Source organism: Nyctereutes procyonoides, unplaced genomic scaffold (genome assembly GCF_905146905.1).
Source record: "Nyctereutes procyonoides isolate TBG_1078 unplaced genomic scaffold, NYPRO_anot_genome, whole genome shotgun sequence".
Lineage (NCBI taxonomy): Eukaryota > Metazoa > Chordata > Mammalia > Carnivora > Canidae > Nyctereutes > Nyctereutes procyonoides.
The window spans coordinates 7,832,147-7,858,621 of NW_026575122.1; the positions used below are offsets into that span (position 1 = coordinate 7,832,147).

The 26,475-nt window shown below is 34.4% G+C and overlaps 1 protein-coding gene across 10 annotated transcripts in view; it reads right to left on the reverse strand.

Moving 5' to 3' along the window:
- RAPGEF2 (Rap guanine nucleotide exchange factor 2) overlaps positions 1–26,475 on the reverse strand; it is a 241,234-nt gene that overhangs the window by 16,798 nt on the left and 197,961 nt on the right. For all 10 annotated transcript variants that reach the window (XM_055336318.1, XM_055336312.1, XM_055336314.1 and 7 more), the window contains 11 exons: positions 25,625–25,802; positions 19,090–19,226; positions 18,323–18,481; positions 12,389–12,541; positions 11,851–12,015; positions 8,837–8,944; positions 8,546–8,749; positions 8,338–8,446; positions 7,563–7,809; positions 3,647–3,804; positions 2,246–2,486 (listed from right to left, as the gene is read on the reverse strand). In XM_055336318.1, coding sequence (XP_055192293.1) covers positions 2,246–2,486; positions 3,647–3,804; positions 7,563–7,809; positions 8,338–8,446; positions 8,546–8,749; positions 8,837–8,944; positions 11,851–12,015; positions 12,389–12,541; positions 18,323–18,481; positions 19,090–19,226; positions 25,625–25,802 — 1,859 coding nt within the window. The remainder of the gene's footprint in view (positions 1–2,245; positions 2,487–3,646; positions 3,805–7,562; positions 7,810–8,337; positions 8,447–8,545; positions 8,750–8,836; positions 8,945–11,850; positions 12,016–12,388; positions 12,542–18,322; positions 18,482–19,089; positions 19,227–25,624; positions 25,803–26,475) is intronic.

Sequence of the window (26,475 nt, forward strand, 5' to 3'; positions counted from 1 at the left end):
AAAATAGGATTCTACCCTACGACCCAGCAATTGCACTGCTGGGGATCTACTCCAAAGATAGAGATGCAGTGAAACGCTGGGACACCTGCACCCCAATGTTCACAGCAGCAATGTCCACAACAGCCAAACTGTGGGAGGAGCCTCGGTGTCCTTCGACAGACGAATGGACAAAAAAGATGTATATGTATACTGTGGAATATCACTCAGCCATCAGAAAGGATGAATACCTACTATTTACTTTGACGTGGATGGAACTAGAGGGTGTTATGCTGAGTGAAGTCAGTTGGAGAAAGACAATTATCATATGGTTTCACTCATATGTGGACCATAAGAAATAATGAAAGGGACCATAAGGGAAGTGAGGGAAACCAAGTGGGGAAAAATTAGAGAGGAAGACAAACCATGAGAGACTCCTGATTCTGGGAAACAAAGAGTTGCAGAAGGGGAAGTGGGTGGGGTGATGGGGTAACTAGGTGATGGACACTAAGGAAGGCACATGGTAAGATGAACACTGGGTGTTATTCTATATGTTGGCAAATTTAAATAAAATATTTTTTAAATAAATAAAAAAATAGGCTCTAAGGAAGGCAACGAGAGAGATCAGACACAGGTCATCACCCTATTTTCCCAGAGAGAATCTGTGACTATTGATGGGTCCAAATTGGATTAATCCAAGTTTACCTATTTATTTAAATACCAAAGAAACCTATAAGCTGTTCCCCTCTATTTGATCCTGTGAGTACAACAATCCTAAAACAGATTTTTTAATATTAAATACCTGATTTTCACAAAAACCTTACAAGTAAGTGGGGCAGGTATTATTATCAGATGAGGAAATAGAGACTCCCAAAATTAATGACAGTTAATTTCAGTGACAGAGACGAGAACTTATTAATACTCCTTTCTCTTTGTCAATAACTTGTTGAAAATCGAATCCAGGTGTGTTTGCCTTGTGTTTTTTTTTTTTTTTTTTGGGGGGGGGGAGGTTGGTTTGTAGACAGATGGTTTTCCTAGGCCAAATTCCATAAAGATAGAAACAGAATGAACGCAGTGGGAGTCCTGCCAAACTGGCCTTTTGCATATTTCACCAAAGCAACCAGGACAGGAAACACATACCTTGAGTCCTTCACATTCACAGATGTAACATTCCCAGTTTTCATTACTCATAAAGCCCATGACATGTATTCATCTATAATTTTCTTGAATGTGAGTCATGAATCTGCACCTCAGTGGAGATCTGTAGAGCTCCATCATGGTTACAGATATATATATATTAGTGTACATTCAACTGGTCATGAGAAAAAATGATCTCCTGAAACAACACTATCTGCTAGTGTCAGGGTTGGAAATAAAGCAGTAGTGAAGAAAAGCATGAAAGTTATAGTTGATAGCAAGAAAAGTGAAGTTTTGAATGAATTAAATCAGATTTAGACATACATTATGGAAAAGTCAAGTACGATAAAACACCCCATCTGGCAAGAAAGAAAAAAAAAATTTGATTTATAGAACTACCTAATACTCCATCAGTGTAGAATCTGGTTACTAAATAAGAGCCAAAACTTTTAATTTTCACTAATCTGTGGTGTGAGGATACAAATTACACATATCAAGGAAATTAATATTCAAGAGGCTCACAAAACCAGGTACAATGTTTTCTTGCAAGTAATACATGATATATGCAATCATGCAGCAGGAGACAAAGCTCTGAAGCAACTCAAAGTTTAGTCCTTGAGTGAGGTATTTTTCATCGTGTACTGCACAATAATAGACACCATTAGCTAACCACGTGGTAATATATATCTTCATCTAACAAATGAAGCTCTAGGAAAGTAAGGCAGGCAGAGGCAATTGACACTAGAATGTTATTGAAAAATGTGTTTGTGAATGCACATATACAAGAAGAGCATCAGGCTTAACTCTGTGGCTTTACATTAGGCACCCAGTGCTGTTCTGGGGGCCAGTGTCCTAAAGGGCAAGTCTAAGAAGTGACTCCCTGTGCCCTGACAGGCCATAACAACATGGAGGGCACAATGCCCTGCTTTGCAAAAGGTTCTTAAGAGATCCTCGTGAGGGTCAACAAGCTGCTGGCTAAATTTACTTTGATACAGCAATTCTCAGAGAATGTGAATATACTTCTTTCTAGTTTGCTTAATTCATTTCAAAACCCTTTCAAAGTATTTATCTCTTAGACTTTGGTGTGAGTTTGAAGAGAAGTTAAAGAAACAATAGAATAGATATTGTATACCTTCCACTCAGTTGTATTCTATCAGCAAGTTTGGAAAGCTGATCTGGAAGCCGTCTTTGTTTGATGACACCCTCAGGTGTGACCGAGACCTCGCACAGCGAATATTGATCCGGGGTGGCAGTCACAGCAAACTCCCTGATGGCCTGAATGACTACTTCCTTCGCTGTGGTGTCCTTACTGATCATGATGTATCGGCTTTGCTGATCAGCCTTAAAAACCCTTAACACTTGATCTGGCAAGTCTGGGGGGGGAAAAAGCCGTATGTTAATAAAAAGGATTTTAGTGAATGGTAATATAATTAAGTAAGTATCTGAAAAGCCTCCTCAGAAAAGATAACGCTGAACTTGCATCTCTCCCTTATTATAATACTTCTTTAAAGATTCTAGAAGTCACTACTGGGTATTTATCCCAAAGATACAAATGTAGTGATCAGAAGGGACACCTGTACCCCAATGTTCACAACAGCAGTGTCCACAATAGCCAGACTCTGGAAAGAGCCCAGATGTCCATCTACAGATGATGGGTAAGAAGATGTGGTCTATCCGTACAATGGACTATTGTACTAAGGAGGGCACGGGATGTACTGAGCACTGGGTATTATATAAGATTGATGAATCACTGACCCCTGCCTCTGAAACCAGTAATACATTATATGTTAATTAACTGAATTTAAATCTAAAAAAAAAAGATTCTGGCAGACAACATACTGATTTACTATATGAACACATTTTTCCCTGTAGATAACTGGTCCACAAATATAAACACAATAGTATACAACAGCAGCAATAAGATCGTCAGGTTTTAACACATCCAGAAAAAAAAAAAAAAAGATTGTCGGGTTGTTAGCAACAAATGAAAAATGTGAATCTAAAGTTTGTCTTTCTAATACTGAAAATCCCACTGGGACGCCTGGGTGGCTCAGTGGTGGAGCATCTGCCTTCAGCTTAGGGCCTGATCCTGGAGACCCAGGATCGAGTCCCACACCGGGCTCCCTCCATGGAGCCTGCTTCTTTCTCGCTCTGCCTGTGTCTCTGCCTCTCTCCTCCTGTGTCTCTTGTGAATGAATAAATAAAATCTTTAAAAAAAAAATCCCATTAAGCTAACCTAAAATATTCCTTTTACTCTAATATGACCTAATAATAATCTGCACGGTATGTGTCATCTTCATTTTATGAAAGAGAAGACAAGTTCAGAGAGATTAATTTGCCCACGACCATACCAAACTAGTCTAAAGAATAAAAAAGAACTGATTACAATTGTGTCAGACTTAGGGTTCATTCTGGCTTTCTGCATTTGACATATTCCATGCCAAACCAAGAGCATACAAGCATTACCATTACATCAGAAGAAACAGAAAATAGATTACTATGAGAAAACAAAAATGGCATGGGTGGTGCTCACCAGGAGTAGTACTGAAGTCCAGAATGCGATGATGTGACTGTAATAAATCAGGATTACTGGATGACAAGGTTCCACTGACGGGCAGTGCAGTTGGGATGTGCTTCGTCTGTCTTAATCCCACTATACTGTCATCTTGAGACTGACCAATCCCAATATCACTGGACAAAGAGGAAAAGTTAGAAAATCAATGATCCACAAGTAAAAAGGTTATAACTCATCAATATGTAATAGATGCAGACCATAAATAAACCATATTTCTTAAGACTTGCAGTTCATTTAAAAGTACCATTAAAATTTTTGGTTGAAAATTGCAATGGCAACTACTACTGCTTAAGTGTATCTAACGCAACTTACCCTGCTGTTTCTTAAGCATATGTTACTCTAAACCTGTGTTTTTCATGAGACAAGGCATAACAAATACTAGTAATCTTGTCAGTATATTCAAGAAAAAATAAGCTCTAGTTACTACTGGAAATAGATTTAAGAAAAAGCACATTGACAAGAGTACTTAGTCTCAATTGATGATTTATGCATCAGAATGATAAATTATTTTATAATCTGATCTTTAAAAACTGAAAAAATGGAGTAAAATGAACAGAAGAAAACAAATCCAAACTATTTTAATTTCATTCTCTAACGTTTCAGAAAAGTAAAATGAAATCACTAAGGAATCAAATGTAAAGAAACACTTACACAGACACTATTTCTTATTTATACAAAGCATAAAAAAGCAGTGATGCATGGTGATATTTCTGAGCTTCTTTGACCCACTTTTAATTCTCTAGTCAAAATTTCTAGTTTATACATTTAAAGTTCCCAGAGAAATACTACTTATTGCTACAAACTTAGTTCCATTGGTAAAAAGTCTGTTACTGTGGACAATTCTTAAAATATGATTTAATAACATATAAAAATTATTTCTAGAATTTAAAGGTCAACTGTTTCCAAAACAAAATATTAAAATTGAAATAATAAGCTGGGACACACTCAAAATAACTAGGTCATAAGCAAATGCTTATAGTTCTAACTAATTTCTAGAAATACCTTAAAATGAGGAGAAGGAAGACCGTACTAAGGTTGGGTGTCCAAAGTGTCATAAATAAAATTAACATATTTAGCATCAGTTAGGTTTTCAGACATCAGCGCTTAATCATAGTACCCACTATGGCCATGAAAAAAAAATCTAGCTGCATTCTTTATTTTGAGGGGGGAGAGTGGAAATTCTAAAGTTAAATAAGGACAAGATTTTTCTTTTAAAGTCAACACAGAATATTAAAGAGTTTAGTGTAAATTCCTCCAAATTCATAGGTTAGTTTTGACAAAATTCAATTTCAACTTAAGCACATATAGGCATGCATATAATGGTAAGAGATATTAATGTTCCATGAAACATTAAAACTTTCAAATTATCAGTAAAATTTCATTTTTCAACCATATAAATCACCTCTGCCCAAAATCTCAGATGTCATCCATGACATGAAACAACTACTATGAGCTCAGGCCAAAGATATAGCCAAATGGACCACTGCTACCACAAATGGCTAAAAATGCTAGAGCTATCTTCTTAAGAAGTGTTCCTCAGCAACATTTTAACACCTAAAATAAAGCTCTAATTCTTGCCTATATCTCTGTTACCCACTGACATGAGGCTACTCCCGATTGGAACTACTTTATATTCAAGACTTAATTCAGAAATGTCCCTCTCTGAGCACATCCCCTTATTGTTCAATCTCTCCAACTCTCATTATTACTAAAACTGCTTTTTGGCCTTTGTTGATTCTACAGCTCGTTGACTTATTCTCTCTTTTCTCAGGATTCATCAGTCTCTCTCTACTTACCTTACAACCAGATCTGAATCCTATAATCATCCTCTCAACTCCCCTTTCCACCCCCCCACCCCCGTTCACATTTCTCCACCATACCTATCCCTCCCAACTTGCCATCAACCAGCATCTTAGCTTCTATAATACTGATGGTGTTTGCAGAGGAGGGGACGTGGGAGGGAATCAGTATATCTAGAAGATTTGTCTAATTGACTAGTTTCATGGCTTTGTTAAAATAAAAATCTTTGTGAACACATGCTGATTTCTAGGAGAGCAAAGTTTAAGTAGTAATTAGTACATCATACCATGTAATAGATCCTACAGTTTACTAAGCCTTCTTTTAAATATATTTTTTTCATTTCAATTTTTACATATATGAATTATTTCCAATTATTTTCACAAAAAAATACTTAAAGGAGGCATACATGTTCTTAAATACAAATTAAATGTTTCCTCAGAGTTTTAAAATCAATACATCTTTTCTTCTTTTCCCTTTTCTAACTTTTGAATATCTTTTTAAATACACATAGAATAAAATTATACATAGTATTCTCATATTGTGTTCCTTGCCAACATCCTGTACTGTGGATGGCTTATATCCCAGTTCTTACGTGTCACATTTCTATTAATACTTGCCAGGGTCATGCTGACTTTTATTTGACTTTTTTTTTAAGGTTCATATTTAACTCATGGTCAAATGAGACTGTAGATTTTTTTTTTTGTTATCGTGCTGCTAATCTACATTTAAGTAATTTATTTTTTTCTTGCCCATTTAAAGTAAATTTTTAACTCTAGAATGATCACTTTAAAAATAAATTTCTATTTTCTGTAATGCTAATAGACCTAATCCATTGCTTATTAGAAACTTACTCAATATAAAAATACTCACAAGTCAATAAATAAAACCATCATACTCATTGCTTATCCTTACGACTCTGTTATAGAAGCCTTTTTAGCTGATACAAACCCTCTAATCCACTAATCCTTATAGTTCACTGGGGACAACATGGGTCTGACACTCCCAACAATATTATATTTTGGGCCGTGTCTATCTAATCTATGGATAAAAATTATCAAATTATCAAAGAAAAATAACCTAAATGTTTTGAACTTCTCTCATATCACTGTAATTCCAGGAATATAAAATAAATGCATTTGGTGTATCCATGTTGTTTATTTATAATTTATTTGAGAGAGCAAGTGTACTGGGTGCACCAAACCCAGGACCGAGGCCACAACCTGAGCCAAAATCAAGAGTCAGACACTTAACCAACTGAACTGCCCAGGGATCCCACAACCATGCTATTTAACATTTAAAAAAAAAAAAAAAGGCTAACAAACAAGACTTAAAAAGTGTGAGACCTACGACTTTGTCTAGTCTGAGCACCTGGCATAAATGAACAGCCAAAAACAGATTCAAGAATACATCTGACATTCTGACTGTAGAGCTCACTGAGAGAAGGAAAGGAGTTCTGTGCTTGGTTGCTGATATCTTCACAACAATTAAATAACTGAAAACAGAGAAAGGGAAAAAGAAAATGGCAAGGATGAACAGTAGCAACCAGAAAAAGCAATTTGGTAGTCAAAGAGCAGATACTGATGGTTGAGAAGATATTCCAGAAAGAAATATTTTCACAAAAAAATAAAGGAGGCATACATGTTCTTAAATACAAATTAAATGTTTCCTCAGAGTTTTCACAAGAAGAAAAGAAAAGAAAAGTTTCACAAAAGAAAAGATAATTTTCACAAAGAAAAACTAGCAAAAACCACTCTAAACCATGGGTGAAACAGGAGCAAACACATATTCTTATTTTCTTTAGTTCAAATGATTAAAAAAAAAAAAAAAGAAAGTTTCAATGAGGAAGTGCTAAACTATCTCTAATGAAGCTTGGGTTGGGCAAGTAAGTAGCAAATACACAAGATTAAAATCAACTTGCTTATTTAATATTGTCTCTAAGATAGTTCAGAATGACCTAAGCTTCTAGAAAAGCTTAGAACATTTTTTAGACTCAAGTGTAAACATTTTATCACTACCTTTGCATATCATTTTAACACAATAAAATAATGTACAGAAAATTTACACGGACACTTACTTATATGGTTTCTGTGGCAAGATACTGATCCGAGTCTTGTCAAGTATCTTTTTTAGCTTGTTCCTTCCTCCAACAGTATTGGCTTTACTTTTTTTATTTACTTTTTCAAGTCCTATCACCTGTTCTACATCTACAGCAAGATCTGGAATGGAGTAGCGACTGGCCTTTTTGATGTCTCCAATTTTAGGGAGGTGAGGGGCACCATTTCTTTTTTCTTCTGACAATCTTGTTAGAAGTTCTTTAAATACTAAAATGGAAAGAAACACACATGCACACAAAAACCATTATAAGATATCTAAGCAATGCAAAGGAAATTGTTGGACTTGGAAACAGATGAGAAGTAGACACTTCAGCTATCAAAACTGAAATCCTACTAAAAAAACACTCCAATGAATGAGTGACACCAAGAATCTGCTTTGTTTTGTTGCTTTGTTACTTCCATTCAGAATAAGTTAAAATACAGTAGTATTTACAGGCATTTAACATAATAGATGTTTAAAACATTTATCTATAGATAAATCTATAGGTATTTATACATACTAGATGCTTAAACATTTATCAATAAAAATTTTTATGGTCCTCAAGTTAGTAGATTTTGATTTAGAACTAATTACATACTTACATAATTAGTATCTCTATATAAGCATTTACTATAAATATTTTGATTCTTACATTTGAAATATTACTTACAAAAATGACTTTTTTCATGATTAAGACCTAAATGTGGAAAAAAAAGATCAAAAGGATAAAAATGAAAGTATGTAAAACTACTCACCAAATAAATTGGTTTTCACAGTGATCGATAAGTGTGTGTTATTCCTAAGAATTTCCATGGCTTTTGACAGCTGAATATTTTCAAAGTTTTGACCATTTACTTCTAATATCTAAAAATAAAATTATGAAATTTACTTTAGTATCCCAATTGATTGAAAGAAAAAAGGCACCAATATTCACCCTTAAGTTTAGATTTGGAAATATCATACCTGATCCCCTCGTTTCAAGCCTGCTTCAGTTGCTTTGCTACCTGAATCTACACTGTCAACAAAGATTCCAAATCCCTTCTCTGAGCCACCAAGTAAGATAAAAGGCAAAGGAGCTTCTCGAGATGGTTTTGTTAACGTCATCAATCTTCTTTTTGCTTTAGCTGCACATGCAATATTTAACAGCCTTAGATGTCCACCCATTTTCTATAAAAGTTCAGAAAGAATGGTTTCAAAAATAGGCTGAATTAAATGAACTTAAAAAGATGACTTTTTAAAAATCACAAATATTACCTCTCTTTCCAGGTTATTTTCAAATTCTTCTAGAAATCGAGTCATTGCAGGATCTCCTTCAAAGTCATTGAAGTGATTATTCACCCACAATAATACTACCCGTGTAACCTGAAAAATCAATTGTTTTATTTTTTTCAGTGCTAAAAGTTTGTGAATGGAGTCATTTCAAAAAAGATACTTAACAGACAATTTATTTAATAACAATGGACAATAAACAATAAAACTCCTCATGGCAAGGATTTCATTCATAAGAAAATGACCTTCTGAAGATATATACATACACACACACACACACACACACACACACACACACACATAATGAATATATGTAGTATAATGAATAGAGGCTTTTTGTTGTTTTGCCAAGAAGGGTTTTGAATCTGTGAAGGAGGTACGTATATCTTGTTTATTACTCTCAAAACATATTTGAAACTGGTCACAATAAAAAAAAAAAGCTATAATAAAACCAAATAAATTAAAAGAAGACAGAAACTAAAAAATAACAGCTGAGGGCAAAACAGACAAAAGGAATGAATAGTATCAGGCCTAGAAAGATTTACAAGGGAATAAGTTGTAAAAAGAAGGAGCTAGCTGAGAGTTATTAGGAATTACATCTTACTTGCTAACATTAAGATTTAGGGGGCTTTTAACATCTACAAATTTTCAGGAAAAATCAGTAGCCTTCTTACACTGCACACTTTCTTTACACAGAGCCCTATACCTCCTTTACCTAGACACACAGTCATAGAATATTTGTGCTGTACCCAGCAGGAAGTGTGTGACATTCATTAGATTCTAAGTTCCACGTTGACAGCTTTACCTGTTATGTTCTAAGGACATTCTTAAAACTTATTACAATGCCTGGTATTGAGTGAATTCTCAACAAAATTTTACTAGCTGGGGATGTCCCGTCTGGGTGGCTCAGTTGGTTAAGCACCTGATTCTTGATTCTGGCTCAGGTTATAATCTCAGGGTCGTTAAGATCAAGCCCTGCATGGGGCTCAGTGCTGAGCATGGAACCTGCTTAAGATCCTCCCCACCCCCCCACTCTTCTTCCTACTCATGCACTCTCATTAAAAAATATACACATATATTTATATTTATATATTTATATATTATATAAATATATTTATATATTTTATATATTATATACATATATATTTTTTTACTAAATGAAGTGAGTATAACTGTGACTTTAAATACAAAAGTACTTGTTTTATTTATGAGTTTAGTTTTCTAAATTCTAAATAACATAAAAGAATTTCCCATAGAATTGTTTTTGAGCTTTTTAAACCTCTAATCAAACCATCTAACTTTTTTTTTTTAAGATTTTATTTATTTATTCATGAGAGACACAGAGAGAGAGGCAGAAACACAGGCAGAGGGAGAAGCAGGCTCCCTGCAGGGAGCCTGATGTGGGACTCCATCCCAGGACTCCAGGATCACACCTTCGGCCAAGGCAGGCACTTCACCGCTAAGCACCCAGGTGTCCCAAACCATCTAACTTTTTAATTAAAATGAGAAAATTAAGCATGGTATTCTTCTAGCAGTAGAGAAACAAAGGTGATGGTATATTGTTAGTTTTAAAAAAAGATTTTATTTGTGAGAGAGAGAGCATGAGTTAGGGGCCAGAGGGAGAGGGAGAAACAGGCTGTCTGAACAGGGAGCGATCCCAGAACCCTGGGATCATGACCTGAGTGGAAGGCACTTAACTAACTGAGCCACCCAGGTACTCATAAGTTAATCTTTTTTAAAGATGTTATTTTTAAGTAATCTCTACACACACCATGGGGCTTGAACTTATAACCCCAAGATCATGAGCGGCATGATCTTCTGACTGAGCCAGCCAGGCACTTTGGTATATAATTAATTTTTAACTACAGTTAAAATACTCTTATAGTTAATATACACTAAAGAATCAAGTTTTGATATTCATATTAATTTCTGGTCATTGCCCATTTTTCAAACTTAGGAAACCCAGAAGATCATCTCCCTTAAAACTATATCTAACACAAACCTTTTCATAAAATTATAATTTTGCAGCTGAGAAGCCAACTTAAAAGTCTTACTAGCCTATTACAGGTTAGAAAGCCAAGATTCATAAATCATAACGAATACTACCAACTACCACCACCAACAAACAACTTCTAAGATGTATTATGTGTTAAGATGTTTTAAGTGAATTGAGTCAGGCCGACAAAAAGAACTTTAATTCTATTATTCATGTTCACAATAACCCTTGAAGGTTGTTGATTATTCATTTTACAAGTAAATAAGTGATGGTCAGGAGGGTCAGATGGCACATAGAGTACATGGCATAGTTAATACTCAAACTAAGTTTTGACAACTGGAGAGCCTGGCTGAGTTCTTCTAGGCTAATACTGTCAGAATATGAAATAAAAAGCATCGCTGTCCAAATGATTTTTCTAAGGCCACAGAGCTAGTTAGTGGCAGGACCAACAGGAGAACTTGGGGGCTTTTCCACTGTCGGTCTCCTGTTCTGGATCTTCCTATCTGTCTTCCCAAGTCTGTCTCATGTAAATCAGACTGTCACATGGGAAGGAGAAATGAGTGCAGGCTATGATTAACTCTCACACCTCACAAGAGTATATAGTTTATCATCCAATCTGGATTTGACAGAGCTCTCAAGAGCTGCTAAAGGAGTCTGTTTAGAATTATATTACTGGGGGGCCTACCAACCAGCAATGCTTACAATAAAATGCTGCTCTGGTGCCAATTTAAAAACTGTTAACTTTCATCTAAGATACACTGACCATTTGCCCAAGTAGAGAATGCAGATTTCAGTGGAACTCAGGAGTTTGAAGATTTTGTCATTTTTGGAGGTTAAAAAGTACATTACATTCTCTTATTCCATTAAAAAAATTTGAACATAACTGGTGTGACAACTTAAATATTAAAACTTAAACTATATGAACTTAAACAATATTAAAATATCTTTAAGTTTATATCTGAATTTTCACATTTAAAAGCCAAACTAGAATATATTCTCCAACCTTATCCCTGAGGCTCGGGTCATTAAACCACTCCAATAACTTTTTGCCCACTTCCATTGGGCTAGAAAGAAAAGTCCTATAGGTCAACAGGAAGTCCTCTATGAATGTTGGATCCACCACCGAATGCTCTTCCACCAAATGCATTGTTAATCTTTCTGAGGTGCCCTGTAACAAATAAAAGGTTTAATCACTCTCCTGCAGGAATGTCATCTACATGGTACTTTATTTATTTATTTATTTGTTTGTTTATTTATTTATTTATTTATTTCATGGTACTTTAATTCCAAATTTTCAACATAAGATGAACTGGATAGTTAATATATATTAACTCTAATATAATATTATAGTTTGTGTAATATTTTGCAATATAATAATTTGTAAAACTCTGTTCCTCAGGAAGGATAAAGATTTTTTAAACAACTGATATAACTTTTAAGAGAAATTATACATAAAAATGTGGTGGGTGGAATCTTAAGTTGTTCTAACGGATACCACCAAAACAATCCTTTCCCACAAGATGGAGGCTTGGCTGTCTTACCTTGATGACAATATGTCCCTTTCTTGTTCCAGTTCTATCAAGTTCTCGGTGTTCTTTTACCATAACAATTTCTCCTTCTTCCTCAACTTTTTGCATGTTCTTTTCTACTTGGTTGAGAATACGGCAGTAATCTTGCTGGGCTATACAGACAAACTGGAATAAAATGTGAGTCACGTGTTAATGATGAAGTGCTTGCAAGAGACCTAGCAGTACTAATAGTTCAGTGTTTTAATTATTTAACACTGACATTTTTCCATGTCTTTCCCACATTCTCTAAATGAATGCAGTAATGAACCTTAATCAGACTTCTCTACTTTTTAATGTACTTCTTCTTTGGTCAAGTCAAGCTTCATTTTTAGCATATTTATATGTAGTTTATATTAAAAATACTAACAACTTTAAAAATCAGAAGATAAAATCAGAAGAGTCCTTTTTCATGTCTCTGACAAAATCTTAGGAGGATAAATTTTATTTTATTTTATTATTATTTTTTAAATTTATTTATGATAGTCACAGAGAGAGAGAGAGAGAGAGAGAGGCAGAGACATAGGCAGAGGGAGAAGCAGGCTCCATGCACCGGGAGCCCGACGTGGGATTCGATCCCGGGTCTCCAGGATCGCGCCCTGGGCCAAAGGCAGGCGCTAAACCGCTGCGCCACCCAGGGATCCCCAGGAGGATAAATTTTAAAACATGACTTTCATTTAGTGGGTTTTTCAAGTTAGAAAGGACTTTTAAAGCAATAATTTAAAAATAAAGGTGGTATTAATAAAAGATCAAAATTCAAAGATACCCATTGAATAGATATTATAAATTTGCTAATTATTGATAAGAAATCAGAAAGTTTATTAAAAAAAGGCCCACAAAACAAGCCACCTCTTTGTTAAATCAAGTCATTATTCCTTGTAACTAGTATTAAGGATAATCCTTGCTCTTAAACATAAAGTTAAAAATAATATGCACATCAAGCTGTTAGTCCTCCGTGATCCCAAATAAAAAAATCAGGGCTTATGGCAAACCACTAAATTACCTTTCCTAGTAATTTTAAAAAGAAAGTGAAGAATGAATAATACAAATCACTTATTGCACAAAATAATTAGAAGCCAGTTAGGAGGAGATAAAGAGTTAGATTCTAAAGTAAGAAAGAATCATTGTCTTCTCTGAATTTTTGAAGAATTCATTTTCATTTTGGGAATGGAAAAAGCATGGACATTTCTTTTTTGCCTTTAATGTGAAAAGATAAAAAGGGGATGGCTAAATTACAACATATAGAAGATAAAACATGATGCAGCCATCCAAAATCATATTTTCATATTTACAATTTTGAATTAATGATTAGCACATTAATTTTTTTTAATTTTTATTTATTTATGATAGTCACACAGTGAGAGAGAGAGAGAGGCAGAGACACAGGCAGAGGGAGAAGCAGGCTCCATGCACCGGGAGCCCGACGTGGGATCCGATCCCGGGTCTCCAGGATCGCGCCCTGGGCCAAAGGCAAGCGCCAAACCGCTGCGCCACCCAGGGATCCCCGCACGTTAATTTTTTTAAAGACGCGAAACTAAATGTTGTAGTAATAACTATAATGAACATGACCGTCATCATTTTGTGGTAGCTTTATAGGAACTTTCTCAATTTATCCTCCCGAGCATCCCATAAAGAAGGTACTATTATTATCCCCATGTAGAGATGAAGAAACAGCTGTAGCAACGGCCTGCTGACTTGCCCAGTGTCTCATAATTACACACTTGCTAATTAAAAAAAAAAAAAACTATACATGCATGTCAAAATCTTACTATGAAATATAACAATGTTAAAATTATTATTTCTGAACAGTGCAAATTATGTGACTTTCATTTGATTTAAAATACTTTTCTATACTTTCCATACTTTCTGTACAAACAGTAGTTTTTTAAAAAAAGAAATAGTAGTGCTTCATACCTGAGAAACAGCATATTACATAGTCCAGAGCTGATTGATATAATCTCATTAATTTTTCAATTAAGAATTTGGAATAAAAAAATTAAAATTCAAAAGACATACTTTCCTTGTAATTACATATAATTTAATTTTTTAAGAAATCTTAAAAACAAAATGCATTTCTGTAACACTGACCACAGGCGTATGTATGTTTTGAAATATGTGGTCCTTAGTCCCTTGTCTCAAAAATAGTTTATTTTCTTTCTTTCGACAGGACACAAAAATTGCTCTCTATGTCTCCAAATAATTTTAAGTGATCTTTCTTATACTCAGTTTTAGAGAAAACAATTATATATTGTATTTTCTCATTTACCTCCTAAGAAAGAAAGAAATCCATGAGTTAAAGAGTAAGTAAAACAGAAAATGCTTTTAGAAGAGAAACATACCAAAATTACTCTTGACTAAGGATTTAAGGAAATTAGAATAAGTTTGATTTGAAATGCTTTAATGCCTAGAGAGACATTTTTGGCACTTCTGTACCAAACTGAAAAGTACCATCCAAAAAGAAAATTAAAAAAAATAAAAAATAAATAAAAAAAATTAAAAAAAAATAAATAAAAAAAATAAAATAAAAAAAATAATAAAAAAAAAGAAAATAAAACCCAACTGAAGTTCTAATATGGTCATACATACCAAACAGAAAGAAATTTTAGATGAAAATATTTATCTTTATTTTTATTAGATTTATTTTTGCTTTAAGACTTTTGTATATCTAATAAGACATTCATGTGTAAAACATAATTTTAATTGATATGTTGAAGCCAGATGAAAAATTGTGAATTATGTATATAATTGTTTTTGGTAAGTTATACTTTTAGATAGCTGTTAATACATGAAAGTGATGTATAACCTTGGCATTCTGATATAAAATAAAAATCCAAATAAATTTTGGTTATAAAAGGCAAAAGGTAGTTCATATTGCAGGATTGGTTTTGGGGCATATGACATCACAACTGATATGGAGAAGAAAAATTATAGACAATAAAGGGATAAAGTAAAATTAAACTTCAACCATAATACAATATTGTGAACTTTCAATTTATCCACGTAACTTTCTCCAAAACGTACTTAAATTCAAAGTGTCATTAGTTCCCAGGGTCTCTGAAAAAGGTGAGCCTAACAGGTTTGCCTTAAGAAGTTATTTAAACTGGGGCACACTTTGTGGTCTGTAAGGGAAGTTCATACCTAATTGTTCACATGGGTATCCAACTGTTGATTCCCCACTGAAGGGTGTAGGGCAGGGCTAAGCAATGCCTGATGTGTCACTGGCAGGCCTAAGACACAGGCAGTGGAGAAGGAAAAAGGGAGAAGGAAAAGACAGTAGGAGAGTAGAAGAGGAGGAAAAGAAAAGAGGGATAGGAAGTGAGAAGAAGAAAAGAAAGGAGCACATATGGGAAACAGAAAACCATTACTAATCGCTGGTACCACAGTGTCTACATGTAGCCCTGCCTTTGTCCTTCAAACAGAACAGTGGAACGAGAATAGACCATGAAAGGAAAAGAACTGAGAGAGGAGCATATGAAGGAGGGATCCAGAGGAAAACATAACTCTGAACATACTGTGGGATCCAAATAAGTAGAAATAAATGTTAAATTTAATCCACTAACTATAAGCCACTTAGGCTTAATATGAGCACAATTAAGTTATGTCACATACCCAATATTTATTTTGGAACCCACTGGAATGTAAGAAAATTAAGGCCAATCCTAAATGAAGTTGCCGCTTCTTGGCAAAGAGAACACCATTTTTGTTCATTTCATTCAATAACTGTTAAATGCCAGACAGTGTGCTCAGGAGAATGATACAAACTTATGGAGGCATCTTATGGCTGAATGAAAATATGAGTCTCGTTGTTTCCTTTACTTCCTCTAAGAAGAGGATGATCTGACATTTGTACTTTTTTTTTTTTTTAACATTTGTACCTTCTGACAGATATATGACATTTTAACAGAAATACACTAAACTACTAGACCAAAACAAGCATTTAGGTGAACTGGTATAACTGCATTCTCCATGCTTGTTTTACTGCTGAGGGAATGAGTGTCAGGCCTGAGCAGATTAGTCAGTAGAGGTACAAGAGTGATTCTTGAAACCACCAATTTAACATGTTCCTTTTACAGTGGCTTAGAGTGGAGTGGAGAGAAAGAAAGAGACTTTCTCTGGCAGATACCTCACCCTTGACCTTCTTTGTATACCTGGCAACCTCCTATCAGGAACTATAGGAGTCTAGGTATCTTAATCAGAATTTTCTTCTGGGTCTATCTTGCTATCACTGGGTTTCCCACTAATTCCTTCATGCAGTAAAGAGATTAGACTTTCTTCCCTGACATCTACTTCCTCTTCCTTTCCCAGAACTCCCAAATATATAATGTTAACTTGGTATATTTGATATTACTCTGTAATATATTCAGTCATATAACGTGTTTGTCAATTATTCTGAAACATTTCTAGGCCTCTAATATCATTTCAGTTCCATGATTACAAATTTTTAATAAAAGGGGCTGACCAAGTAAGACATATTAATGTAATCAATTAATCTTCAGAGATAAAGTTACTTTTTAACTTGTCTTTTAAGGGCAGAGACTGACTAAAATGCTCTAATAGTGCCAACATGTACCAGGGAGGAAGTGATAAGGGGTAACAGAATGGGGAAACCTTCAACAAATTTCTAGTTTGTTTTGGACTAAGTATGGCTTTATTATTTTGGGGAATACAGTTCCAGAACTGAAAATTCCATATGATCTCTTTTAAAAACACATGTCCAGGCCAAATTAAGACTTTAAGAAATAATTGAGAGTTGACATATTTAGAATGTTCTTCTCGTATTAATACTCAAAACAATGAATTCAGAGCCCTTTATTTTTTCTCTACAGTGCTTACTGAAGGAATTATTTGGTAACACTATTTCAATTTTCTATGTTAGATAATTTTATTTATAGCCATGGTCATTTTCTCTTTTGGTAAGTAAAATGCTCAAAATGAAAATCTAAATGAGTATTATTTTACATTTATCAGGCACTAAAACTTTAATGATGTTCTTTTAGAATAAAGTATATTCAGATATATTTCCAGCTACAGACTAAAAAAATACAATTACAATGAGCACTTAGCATTAATTAGTTTAAGTCAAATCTCTGGGTTTATTTATGTTAAAATATTTTATATTTCAAAGACATTTTTTTTCAGAAGATAAGACATACATTTTAAAAACTTGGTAACACAAGCATCCTAAATTTAGTTCTCACTAAAGCAGAGGTTACCAGTTATATATTAAACTTCACACTTGTTCTCCCTATTTTCTCTAGTCTTATTAAATGTCTTCAAATAATGAATATTAATATCAACACTAACATTTTTCTTTTGTGATCAAGTATTTTCTTTTAATTAGCAATTACTTTTTTACTAGCAAGTCCTTCCACTAATTCATACTATGATTAATTTTCATGACTTCGAAATCAACTCCTTGTATATACTTAAACAAAAACACAGCATAACTATATCGCATTAGCTTTTTAATCTACTTATAATTTCTTTCCATAATGGGTGTATTACTTCTATATTTTTAAGATCAAAATATTATTAATGGAAACTTTAAAATACTATATTTATAGAACACTTTTAAAGAACATATTTATAAAACACCTAGTTATGTGGAGTCCAAACAACTTTTTTTTTTAAAGTAAGCTCTACGCCCAGCGTGAGGTTTGAACTCATGACCTTGAGATTAAGAGTCACATGCTCTACTGACTGAGCCAGCCAGATGCCCTGAGTCCAAATGACTTTAAGGAAGATTTATTTTTAATTTTCTGGGGTATGATAACATTATAAGTAATAGTTCTACTTTAAAATCTTATTTATAACTCTAAAAGATGACCTATTTATATAGGCAGAAAAATCTTACCCCAACTGCATATATGTGTTAAGCATAAAATAAACATTTTTAATGATATTTTATACCTGGCAGTCATCCACTTTTGTTCTCATTACTCCTTTCATGTATTCTTTGTCCATGGTAGGAGAGACACCAAAACTATTTCCCATACATAATATTTCTGCTTTTCCATCTGGATAAGTTACTTCCACAGAACCATTCAGAATCACTGACCAGGAATCCAGCTAATTCAAAAAAATGAAGACAAAGCAGAAAATCATGGTCATGCAGCTGTAAATGCCTAGCATGGTCCCTAAAAATGATTTAGCAGATCTTTCACTTTAAAGATGGAACAACTCAAGTAAAATTAACTGTTTACTAAACTCAAACAAGTAATAAAGCAAAGTACAGCCAAGTATCTGTGTTCTCCACACGCCTAGCAAAGGGTACATGCCATTCTGCCCTTTTAATTTGACCTTGGATACTCTTCTCTAAAACGATACAAGGAAAAAGAATTCTGCTCTCTAAAACATATTCAAGCAATATAAAGTGATCACATTGCCTTAATTAAGATCATTTTGTTCTCACAAAAAGCATATTATGAATATTTAAAGTTACAAAACTCTGAAAAGTTAATACATCAAAGTATGTCTATCAATATCATATGAAATATTTTTAAAAAATGGATTTTGGAATACTCTGACAAGGAGTATATCACAATTATTGAATTATTCAAATTAATTGTTGCTTACTTTTTTAAGAGGGAAAAATAAGAATTGGTTTTTTTTTGTTCATATGCTGTTACTGAGACCCTCAATCAGAAACTTTTTAGGTGGTGGAAATGTTCACTGACCTCTTCACCATCATTTAACACTATGGTCCCAGCTCTTTCCACCACTGCAAACACCATCACGGCACAGAGTTCTCGTCTCACCGACATTGTCATATTGGCAAAAGCAGGCAACTGGTGCATAAATTCTAAGAGTTGTTCTGAAAGGCAAAAGATATTGTAAACATTACAACCTTTTTAAAAGCAAGCATTCAAAAAGAATGCTCTATGGCTCTTTTTTTTTTTAAATATTTTTTTTTAATTTTTATTTATTTATGATAGTCACACAGAATGAGAGAGAGAGAGGCAGAGACACAGGCAGAAGGAGAAGTAGGCTCCATGTACCAGGAGCCCGACGTGGGATTCGATCCCGGGTCTCCAGGATCGCACCCTGGGCCAAAGACAGGCGCTAAACCGCTGCGCCACCCAGGGATCCCTCTATGGCTCTTTTGAAATGCCCTACAAATCTGCCCACTGGAAAATATAATTACTTCAAGTATTGTTAGTACAAAAGGTGAATTTCTTACAGGTCTACAAAGAATTGTCACTGTGGAAATGGTGCCATTTACTTATTGATTTAGGAAATAGTATATACTGTATTTCAAATTCTAATGGGAATGAAGAAATTAATAACTTCAAATGGGAAATTTCTATTGAAAATGAGCTGTGACCTTATTAAGGCTAATTAAAGGATAAAATGATAAGCTGAAATGAAGTAGAGCTCTGAGAATTCTCCAAAAAGTCAGTAGGTCTATTCTAGTGCCTTTTGGGCAAGCAGATATTCAAAGCAGCAGAAATAACAACTTTCAATCTAAAAATAGTCCAGGATTTAGAAACTGAAGGATATTTTCTATGAAGACAAATCTACCAAACTTAATCAAAAAATTTTTACAACATTATGTGAGAAATACAAATGAAAATTGATATATAATGTTTATCCCACAGAATGGCCAAAAAAGAGAAAAGTTTGATCACTTTTCCTGTTGGCAATGCTGTGGAGAAACAGCTTAAACTTTGATACATTTCTAGCTGTTGACAAGATGGATGACTTCATAGTCTTTTCTAGTCCTGTGGTCTCTATTTTTAATTTTCTCTATTATTAGGTAGCTTTACTAATTACTTACTAAGTTCTATCCTTACTCCTCACCATGGCTCTTTGAGGCACACGTCTTCTTTCTCCTTTCACAGGGAGGAAATAAGCTCAAACTTACATAATTAAGAGGTGGCAGTGATAGGATTCAGAACTGCCTGCCTCCAAAGCTTCTGCTGAACATGATAGGTAGTGATAAAGAGCACAAGGTGTATATCGGACATCATCTGAATACTTATTAGTTATATTACTTTGGGAAAGCGGATTAATTTCCTTAAGCATGTTTCTGTCACTTGTGAAAGAACAATATACAATAAATGAAACAGAAGTAATAACATCCTTAGCACAGAGTAAAAATAAAGAACTGCTATTCTTGTCATTATTATCATACATCATTCAAATTTTTGGCTAAGTAAAAATCCTGGTACATTTTTCTTGTCCTCACATAATGAAACTGTCCCTATGCAGTTCCTTCTGTTAGGACTAAGTGACACATTGTTTTTGGATATACAGTAGTTTGTTAATTGCAAAAACAACACAGAATAGAAAAATACATTCTGTGAAAACATTACATTTCCAGAAGGTCAGACTGAGTGTTTTTCTCTGGTCCAGCTGGGTAATGTCTCTTCTGATTAGACCCTACGTCATCCCTCCTGTATAAGACTTTTCATAACACAGGGTGGCTTTAGAATCAGAGTAACAATGGTAGGTGGTTCCCAGGGATTTTGTCCAAGAAGACAGTGTTCTTCAACCTGACTTAGACTGACGTGCCAGGAAATCAATTTACTGTTACAACCAGCATTTTATTTAGTTTTTATTTTTTTTTGCAACCAGCATTAAAAAAAAGAAGAAAGAGAATCAAAGCACATCACTTATAGAATAAGTTCTATTTAGTGAAACTTTTTTCCTGCAATTAGTAGGTACGTTTGTGTCATGACATAAAATATATGTATTCCTAGGGACAGCGATAAAGCAATTTTTAGTACCACTTCAGGAGGTGACCCATATTTATTATACATGGGAGGTAAGAGTCATGGTTTTACAAATACACTGACCTTTTGATTTGAAACATAAAGGCAAATGTATAAACCTTGGTCCTCTGACTAGCACATTAATTTTAGTTCTGCAGTTACCAGCTCTTTTTTCTCTCCCGGCCCCTCACCATAAGGTATTAGAATATTATCTATAAAATACACATTTTGCTTTCTTCCCCCTCCTCTAGTAATACTAAATTTCCTCAATTTCCTCAGATAGGCAAAGATTTGTGGTCTTAAGAAAATATGCGACCAGAAGTTGTCAGAAATGCTTTAAATTTAACATGTTTAAGCAACAATAAGTCAAACTACAATCACATATGAGTGAAGAATATGAAGCAAGTGGATATGAAGTATAAAAATATATTCAACTAGGGGCACCTGGGTAGTTCAGTAGGTTAAGTGTCAGCCTTCAGCTCAGATGATGATCCCAGGGTTCTGGGATGGAGCCCCACATCAGCTTCCCTGCTCAGCGGATAGTCTGCTTCTCCCTCTGTCCCTTGCCCTGCTTATGTGCTCTCCCTCAAATAAGTAAATAAAATCTTTAAAAATATATATATTCAACTAATACTTGTATAATGATTTGAAGTATCTTATGCAGCCACTATTCTTGTTTTTGCAATATTTCTCCTCCATTAGTGGGTCATTAAATTGTGATATATGAGTAATGACTAACATTAAAAAAATATGACAGGATAGACAATATCTAGCATCACATATAATAAGGATAAATAATAAGAAAACAGAAAAGATCTAATTATAGTAATGTACATAATTCTCTAGGCTTGGTTGAAAAGCTAAAAATAATAAATGCTTAACCAGATGGTATCTAAGAGTTTTTAAGACTCTCAAAGATCCAATAACGGTATTTCTGGTTTTGTAGTAACTTTTATTTATTACACTGGAGAATTAGAGCAATTAAAAAATTTCTACCACTAATCTTCAAAAAATAAATAAATAAATAATGAAGCATTTGGCTTTCAGGGCTCAACTTAAACTCTGGTAATGCCACAGGGATCATATAGAGTTAAAGGAATTAGGGTAGCCAAGAGTTCAGAGCCTGGAATGATTAATAAGATAGATCCTAAGACATGGAAAGAAGCCATGGATTAGAGAAGCAGAACTACTTTCATGTATATTGCTTGAAAGAATCTAATAGAATAATACATCAATTTTTGTTTTGTTAGGAAAGGAATATTTGTTTTTGAAAGAAGATATTTCTAAAAACTTTTTTTTTTTTTTTTTAGTCAATGTGACACACAGAAAAGCCAGATAACCAGCCTAGATAATTAGCCTACAGATACCACAAGCTATGTCAATATAGAAGTTAACTTACCATATTTGCTTTGGTTTACTTTTTTTTTTTTAAGATTTTATTTATTCATTCATGAGCGACAGAGAGAGAGAGAGAGGCAGAGACACAGGCAGGAGAGAAGCAGGCTCCATCCAGGGAGCCCGACATGGGACTTGATCCCGGGTCTCCAGGATCATGCCCTGGACTGAAGGCAGCGCTAAACTGCTGAGCCACCCGGGGTGCCCCCGGTTTACTTTTGTATAAGAAATGATTACCAGTAGAAATCTGTGGAATTTTTTTGGTGGCATATTGAAGGGGAGAAAAAAAGAATTCTTTGGAAGAGATCTTGGAAGTAGGTCTCTACCTTAATGTGTCAAGTCATCAAAACAAAAAATTAAATTTACAACCATTCAGGGGTGCCTGGGTGGCTCAGTGATTCAGCATCTGCCTTTGGCTCTGGTTGTGATCCTGGGGTCCTGGGATCGAGTCCCGCATCAGGCTCCCCATGGGGAGCCTGCTTCTCCCTCTGCCTAAGTCTCTGCCTCTCTCTGTGTCTCTCACAAATAAATAAATAAAATCTTAAAAAAATAAATTCACAACCATTCAGTAATTGAGGACCTACAAAGTTATGAGTTAGCAAAAATGAACAAAGTCCCTTCCTTCAAAGTATTGAATCAGTGGTACACACACCCAAGAATCTTTGGGAATCCAAAGGCAAATTTTTTAATTCTCGCAGTTTTAAAAATAAGATCAAATATTAGCAATATCATTTGATTCAACTTAGATCCCTCTACCCATCCCACACCATTCCTTCCCTTTACTGTGGGGTTAGAGGAAGGTAGTTAGCAAAAGAGGCATCCAGAGAAAGCACCAATTCTACAGAAGTTTGTAGTTGATATGAAAGGTGTCTGTTATAATTAAATACTGGAGGATGAATTAGATTTAACAAGAGTAACAACAAAAGAACTAAAGAGTTCTCACATGTGGTTTTGTTTTGAGGAGTTAGAATATAAGATCTTATAAGATTGTAGAACAAACAATACTCACTAGGCCTTATCTTTAATAATAATGGTTTATTATTTTAAATAAAAGTATATTTGATAGAAGCAAGCATCAGGATCATTGCTGCTTGCAAGTGAATTGATATTCAAGTAAATATTATTCACTGGAGGTTATATCAACAAGCCCATAAAAAAAAAAAAAAAAGAAAAAGACAGACAGCTTTGTATTCTTTTGTAGGAATCAGCTAAACTTTTGCTTTCCAGAAACTGTGGGGGAAAAAAGCTTCTTAGATATGAAGTAAAAATTTTAAATTGCCAGGAATGACATTTTTAATATCATTATTTTCTTCTATAACTATACTAAAATTAACATATTCAAAAAAGAAGATACTTTAACTTACAAAAGAATAATTTCCACATCAATCTGTTCATAAGCAATGTTGATCTAATTTTAAAAAATAAAACCAATGAACAAGGATTCTGGAGTAAGGTGGCAAACTGAACACATTTCCAATTTCACTTGCTCTTTAAAACTACAATAAAAAGATTTTTGAAAAGAAATCCTCAAGGATGAAGAAAATAGGACAGTGAAGTACAACTGTGGACACTAAAAACCAAATGCAGGTGGATGGGGTATCAGACACCAGAGAGTGAAACTCAGAGTTTTCAGCAGGTTAAGTAGAACCATTCTAATTTATGCTGCAGAACCCTCAAACCTTGTGAACGAACTGCCAGCCCCTTTGCAATGGGAATGGAGGCAATAGAGAAGAAAACGGGTTGGAGTCAGGGATAGATATCTGGGAAGTCATTAAGTCCCTTCTTCCAGCAGATTATTCAGAAAGAATTAACACAGAACAGATTGTTTACTGAGGGCCACAGACACAAGTCGCTTCCCACTTTCACTTCCTTAGGTCCGAGCCCTTGAAAAGGCCATTACTAGCCATTTCTTCCTAAAACAGGCTCCTATTCAGTTCATTCCCCAACCTCCATTACTCCCTATCCTCACTTCATTCTTCAGACTGCAACAGAGCAAGGACCTTACCTGCCCTGCTCCCCACGGAGTTGCCAGGACCTAGGAACATGTTCAGTACATCGAGGGGGCTCAATCGCATTAACTGAATGAATGAATGATTACCAACAAGTGATATTCACCTGAAATACTTAGCAATTCCTACAAATTTTAAAATTATATTTTAAATATCTAATACTAGTTTGTTTTCCATCCTTAGTTTTCTAGCATATGTATATAGTATAAGTGGTAAAAGATTTTTAGTGTTTGTTTCCCTCAAAACACATGCAACTAGCCATTCATTACTATGCCCTCCTGTCCTATATCTGATTTCAATAGATCCAGTCCTTTGAATTTGTCTTTAACTATACATTGGGCCACAAAGACTTGGCAGAGTGGTAGGACAGATAATCTGGGTTCAGCCAAGGGTGGTTGCAGATTCCAGGCCCCTGAGGAGAGAAGACACTCAACAGAAGTTGCTCTGACTCCTAGTTATTCCAAGAAAGAAACCAGAGTGCAGAAGGCATACTCAAACACTAAGCCATTGTTATATAGTCAACTCTTGCTATGATAGGAAAGTGGGTAAAGGGAATTTCAAGGTTGGAATAAACAGATACAAAGCCACTTAGATTTCCAACTTTGGGTGCACTTAAAGTCTCAACCCCCCAAAGCTTATAGTCTAATGTGACATTTTATAATCTCCCTCCACTCAGTCCCATCTTCATATGGAACTAGAGTAGAAGCAAAGTCATTTACATGACAATTTTACCAGTTGTCATTGACTAGCATTTACAAACAGAAAACATGAGCTTAATAGGAATAGGGCTCACAAGAAAAATAATAGAAATAACACTGTTTGGAAGACTTTTTTTTTTTTTTTTTGTCATAAAGAAAGCTAAGAAGGGGCTCATGTGGAAAGGTTTTATTAGGAAGTTTTATTATTTGTAGATTCCAGAACATAGTAACTGAATACAATTGATTTTTTTTTCAACAAATGTTACTGTCTATGCTAGGGAAATTTATAAATTAATAACTTTTTGAAGCCTACTATTCTTGGGCTCTATTTTATGAGACCATTTTACCCTAAATTTCTTAAATTGCTCTTAGATTCATTTTCTCACCCAAACTTACCAATGTCATCATCCGTCCTGTCAATTGGATCCTTCTCTAGGCAGTCTCTCACAATATCTCTACTCATCAGAGGATCTGATGCCCTCTCAATGTCTTCTTCATCATCATCGTCCTCAGAATCCACTGCTGTTTCTGGCAACCCACTCAGGTCCATATCACCAGCCTCACTTTCTGTGGCCTGAAAAGGCACCAAAACAATTTTTTAAATTGTTTTAAGTAAGTCTTTTGTATTCAAAGCAAATAAGAGCAAGTCTAATTTGAAATATTAAAATTTTAGTTTATTAATTTGTCCATAACTAAACATATATTCAATATCAAGAAATAATGTACCAGGCACAATGTAAAAAGAATTATTTCAACAAAATAGGAGTGATTTTATCTACTATTAAATTTCTAGTTAGGATTAATGATCTTATCTCAATAATTCTGATTTCTTTTATCTGAGTTGGCATATCTACTTCAAACAACAGACTAAAGAAAAATTGTTTGTTTTTACTCCATTTTTCAAAGAGAATGGCTTAAGCTAAGAGCTTAAGGGTGACAAATGATTTTAAGGAATCCCTTCCCTAAAAGAATAGGTGTGGACTGATTAATGCCAAGAAGACTGAAAACTTCTTTCCTATTAGATGGTCTGTATGGAAAAGTGAGTCATAAATCAAAGGTAACTTGTTAAGTATGTGAATAAAACATTAACATTTAGTTTGATTATCCCAATGTCCACTCTCCAACTATAAATCACCAAAAAATATTAAAAGACCATAAACCTACAGGGAACACATTCTTTCTTCATTCATCAACACAGGTGACTGCATCACTAATCAAATTTCAAGTATTTAAGATATAATCTGGTA